Raw genomic sequence first — 4877 nt, 5'->3', positions numbered from 1 at the left:
TTAATGGGGCTATTAGTGTAAAAGGACAGGAAACTTTCAAAAACAGGCTTTTAACTATTCATGAAGATGTTTAATCCCCTGCTTAATCACCACTGGTTGTTTGCAAACAGCTGACAGGGAGAGGGAACTGACAGCCGGCGCTTCACTATTAGCCAGTGACGGAGCATTAATAAACGCTTTTAGATGGATGACGGATGGGGCATGAGATAACTGTTGTTTTTTCTTCTTCTTCTTCTTCTTCTTCTTCTTCTTCTTCTTCTTCTTCTTCTTCTTCTTCTTCTTCTTCTTCTTCTTCTTCTTCTTCTTCTTCTTCTTCTTCTTCTTCTTCTTTAAAATCAACACAAAAGCCTTCGTTTCTAGGCACTTCTGGCGATGCTTTGCATCTGCGTAAAGCTTCCAAGAGATCAAAGTGCTTCACATGCATTATTTTGATGTCCAAATAACACCCCTGCAAGGTAGGCTGGAGACCGACAAGGGAAAACTTTGCAGAGGATGGCAATGGCAAAGCACTGCTGCTTAATCCCTTGCCGTGAAAAACCGTACCATGGAAAAAGGGGTTTCAGCGTAAATGCAAACCGACAAATGCTGCTGTAGAACAGCACTGCTGAAAAACAACAATATTAATAATAATAATAATAATACCATTGCTTGAATCCTTATATAATTTAAACCAGTGTATACCATGTCTTCGTAGCTTCCCTCCCAAAAGTTTACAATTACAATTCATTACGAATCAATTGTTTCCGCATTTTCTAATAGAGGGATTCGTAGTATTCAACAATTCCTTCTTTCAATAAATAAAGTTCATAATATAGTCCATGAAAAGGTCTGAAATTCTTTCAAGGAGGAAGGCCCTACAAGGCCAGGAAAAGGTCTGAAATTCTTTCAAGGAGGAAGGCCTTACAAGGCCAGGAAAAGGTCTGAAATTCTTTCAAGGAGGAAGGCCTTTCAAGGCCAGGAAAAGGTCTGAAATTCTTTCAAGGAGGAAGGCCTTTCAAGGCCAGGAAAAGGTCTGAAATTCTTTCAAGGAGGAAGGCCTGACAAGGCCAGGAAAAGGTCTGAAATTCTTTCAAGGAGGAAGGCCTTTCAAGGCCACGAAAAGCCTTACAGCCTTCATAAGATGTCCCCTCTAGATTTAAAGACATTTCAATGCTGGTCTTCATCGGTTCTCAGACTGTCAAACTGGAACCCGATTTCAATGACTTCTAACACAGACTCAAGGTTCATAGCTTACAGGGAGAACCTATTGATATGTAAGCATATGCATTATTATTATTAATATTGTTGTTTCTCAGCAGTGCTGTTTTACGGCAGTATTTGTTGGTATGAAAAACCATACAGCAGGGGTGGCCAAACTGTGGTACGGGAGCAATCCTCCCTCTAAGATGTGGAGTCTTGTGAGCAAGAATTCTACTTTGTGAGCTACTGGCATTAAAGCTGGGAGCTACTGCATCAATTAGATTGCTCTGGAGCCGTCTTTCCTGAGCGAAGATGAAAATGTGTGAGCCGGAGGCTAAAAAACTGTGAGCTAGCTCACGCTCACTCGGCTTAGAGAGAACATTGCTTGGGAGCTGCATGCGGCTCTTTCACACACATTGTGTGGCTCTTTTTTTTTTTTATATCAAAATGACTAACCAGCTTTTATTTACAACAACAGACACAGACCAAGAGAGGACATAACAAAGGGAAAGGAACAGCCACCATGCCCCTCACCTACCCACCCTGGGCAGGGTCCCCGACATCAGTGCCTGGGCTGGACACAAGCACAGGCAGTTCTGCCACCTGCCAGTGCCCAGCACACACTAAGGCTATTCCCCAGCACTGCTGGGGCACGGGGCTGGGCTCTGGGGCTAGCTCAGAAACACTGCCTGCCCCCTGGCTGGGGCTGCAAGTCAGCAGGGCACAGAGACAGCACTACATGAAGAATCTCCTCAGCACAGGGTGTCATTTTATCCCATACTGAAGTAACCTTAAAACGAGTTTGCCCTCCAGAGAACCTGGTACCTGGGTCTCTCAGCTTCTGTTTTCTGTTCTCCCTCACCGTTGCCCCAAGGAGCTGAACACATACGTTTAGAGGTTGCAGCACAACACCCTTTCATTTACCTGAGAAAAGTTCAGGTATTTGTGTTGAGTTACCATTCTAAATCCTCACACTGAAAATGGCAGGATGGACCACAGAAACCCTTATTGCTTCCATCCCATTGTCTTCCCTTGGCCTCTTCCTAAGAAGGGCTGGACTAGGAGAGGAGTTCGGGGAGAAAATAGGTGAGGTTGTTGCTGATTCCATTCTGCCTTATTCCACACTCTTAAAAATGACAGAGTACATACCAGTCTCTTGGCCACCATCAGAGCAAAATGTCATTAACTAGGGAAAAAGGAGAATTCCTGGGGCCAATTGTAGAATGAAGGCAGGCAGCCCAGGCCAGGGGATGCTGCGAAGGAAAGGCACAAAGCCTATATTTCCTAGAGAATTCAGAGCCAGCCCCAGACACAATCCAGACCAAAGGAGGAAACCAACACAAAGTCATAAAATTCATGTATCAGTGACCACGTGCCAGAGCTTGGGGCTGGGCCACGCTAGGCCACCTTAGGATTTCTTAGCATCCTGTGTGTTCCGCCGCTTTAGGTCACTCAAATCAACAGGTTTGAAAGCCTTCAGACTGGGGTTTGGTATCTTTTCCACATACTCCTCCACAAGGCCCCGTTCGCCACCTGCCATCTGGCTGCGGAGATCCCGCTCCACACATTGCCATGCTTCATAGATGAAGCGCACATTCTCCTCATGTGCAGGAGTGAAGATCTCACTGCTGTTGCCTGGGGAGCGAGGGCTGCTGTTTCTCTTGCCATTGTAAACAACTCTGGAAACAGGGGAGCTTGTCATGGCTGCCTCTTGCCCAGCCCTGGCCCAAACACGGAATGTGCAGGTTGGCGATGCTCTCCTTACCTGGGCCCGGGGCGGTCCCTGTACCTCTAGCTGCTGCCAGGCCCGGGGCGGACTTGTGTGGCTCTTGAAGTCCCCACTGCCCTGTCAGCCAACTCAGAAAAGGCATTTCTCTCTTTAAATCGCTTCTCCAAGCCAGCCAGTGACTTGGACAATGCATTTAAAGTTGCTTTCTTTTCACCTCTCTCCCCCTCCTCCTTTGCCCCATCTATTTTCCTTCCTTCCTTCCCTCCCTTCCTCTGGCTCTCAAGCATCTGACATTCATGTCTTGTGGCTCTCAAACATCTGACATTTATTCCATGTGGCTCTTACATTAAGCAAGTTTGGCCACCTTTGCCCTATGGGGTCACTGCAAGTCAGCTGCAATTCGACGTACACAAGATAGGCTGGTTCTGTAATCCCCTTACGGCAGATGGGAAAGCTGTGTTTGTGGCAGAGACGAGAGTCAAACTGGGGACATCATAATGCGGGGGTTCCCAACCTTTTTGAGCCTGCAGGCATCCTTGGAATTATGTATTGGAATTCCAGAAGAATGAATGTTGAAGGACTGTGTCCTACTGACAATTATGAATGGTGCTATGTGCCCTGTGAAAACTGTGCGAACTTTTTTGCCAACTTGTATGCCAGTTTGGAATGTTTGCATTTTTGAAGAGTTCTTTAGCTTGTGATAAAAGCTTCGGCCAAAATGACCAATAGGAGAACTTTTCCTTCCTTCCCCAGGGGACTGGTGGGGGAGAAGTCTCAGCCAATAGAAGGAAGAGAGGCTTGGCTTAGTCGCTCTGCTGTGTGATTGAGAGAGCCTGAAAAAACAAGCTCCCCAAGGGAGGAGCCTCAGCCAATGGAGAAAATAGAGGCTTTGCTCTGTAGCCCCTGTTCAATTGAGCAGGCCTTGCAAAGCAAGCTGTGATGAAGAAGGAAGCAAGAGAGAGGGAGAAGGAAGCAGAAAAGAGCCAGTTGCTTGGGGGCCTGATTTGGCCCTTGGACTGCATGTTTAACACCCCCTGATGTAAGCCATCTCTGATTCCCATACAGGTGGGGTATAAATGAACATAAGAACGTAAGAGAAGCCATGCTGGATCAGGCCAATGGCCCATCTAGTCCTCCATGTCACCAAGGGGCCAAAACAAAACAAAAACAGGTTCCATCAGGAGGTCCACCAGTAAGGCCAGGACACTAGAAGCCCTCCCACTGTGCCCCCCAATGCACCAAGAATGCAGAGCATCACTGCCCCAGATAGAGTGTTCCACCTGTACCTTGTGGCTAATAGCCACTCATGGACCTCTGCTCTTAAGAACACAAGAGAAGCCATGTTGGATTAGGCCAATGGCCCATCCATTCCAATACTCTGTGTCACACAGGGGCCAAAAAAACCCAGGTGCCATCAGAAGGTCCATCAGTGGGGCCAGGACATAAGAATATAAGAGAAGCCATGTTGGATCAGGCCAATGGCCCATCCAGTCCAACATTCTGTGTCACACAGTGGCCAATATATATATTGGATGCTTATCCAATTGCCTCTTGAAGCTGGCTATGCTTGTAGCCGCCACCACCTTCTGTGGCAGTCAATTCCACATGTTAATCACCCTTTGGGTGAAGAAGGACTTTCTTTTATTCGTTCTAACCCGACTGCTCAGCAATTCCATTGAATGCCCACGAGTTCTTGCATTGTGAGAAAATAGGGTTGCCAAGTCCAATTCAAGAAATATTTAGGGACTTTGGGGGTGGAGCCTGGAGACTTTGGGGGTAGAACCAGGAGACATTAGGGGTGGAGCCAAGATCAAGGCTGTGACAAGCATAATTGAAGGGAGTTCTGGCCATCACATTTAAAGGAACGGCACACCTTTTCAATTCCTTCCTTCCACAGGAAATAATGAAGGATAGGGGCATTTTCTTTTGGGGCTCATAGAATTGGACCCCCTGGTCCAATCTTTTTGAA

At 46.9% G+C, this 4877-nt stretch overlaps 1 protein-coding gene across 1 annotated transcript; it reads right to left on the bottom strand.

Annotated features, from left to right (window-relative positions):
- Positions 1-2340: 2340 nt before the first annotated feature.
- LOC132569784 (mapk-regulated corepressor-interacting protein 1-like) lies at positions 2341-2987 on the bottom strand. Its single transcript, XM_060236195.1, has one exon. The coding sequence runs from the start codon at positions 2879-2881 to the stop codon at positions 2588-2590; it is 294 nt and encodes a 97-aa protein (XP_060092178.1). The 5' UTR covers positions 2882-2987; the 3' UTR covers positions 2341-2587.
- Positions 2988-4877: the final 1890 nt, after the last annotated feature.

This window comes from Heteronotia binoei, chromosome 4 (genome assembly GCF_032191835.1).
Source record: "Heteronotia binoei isolate CCM8104 ecotype False Entrance Well chromosome 4, APGP_CSIRO_Hbin_v1, whole genome shotgun sequence".
Lineage (NCBI taxonomy): Eukaryota > Metazoa > Chordata > Lepidosauria > Squamata > Gekkonidae > Heteronotia > Heteronotia binoei.
This window is presented reverse-complemented; position numbering and strand designations above follow the sequence as displayed.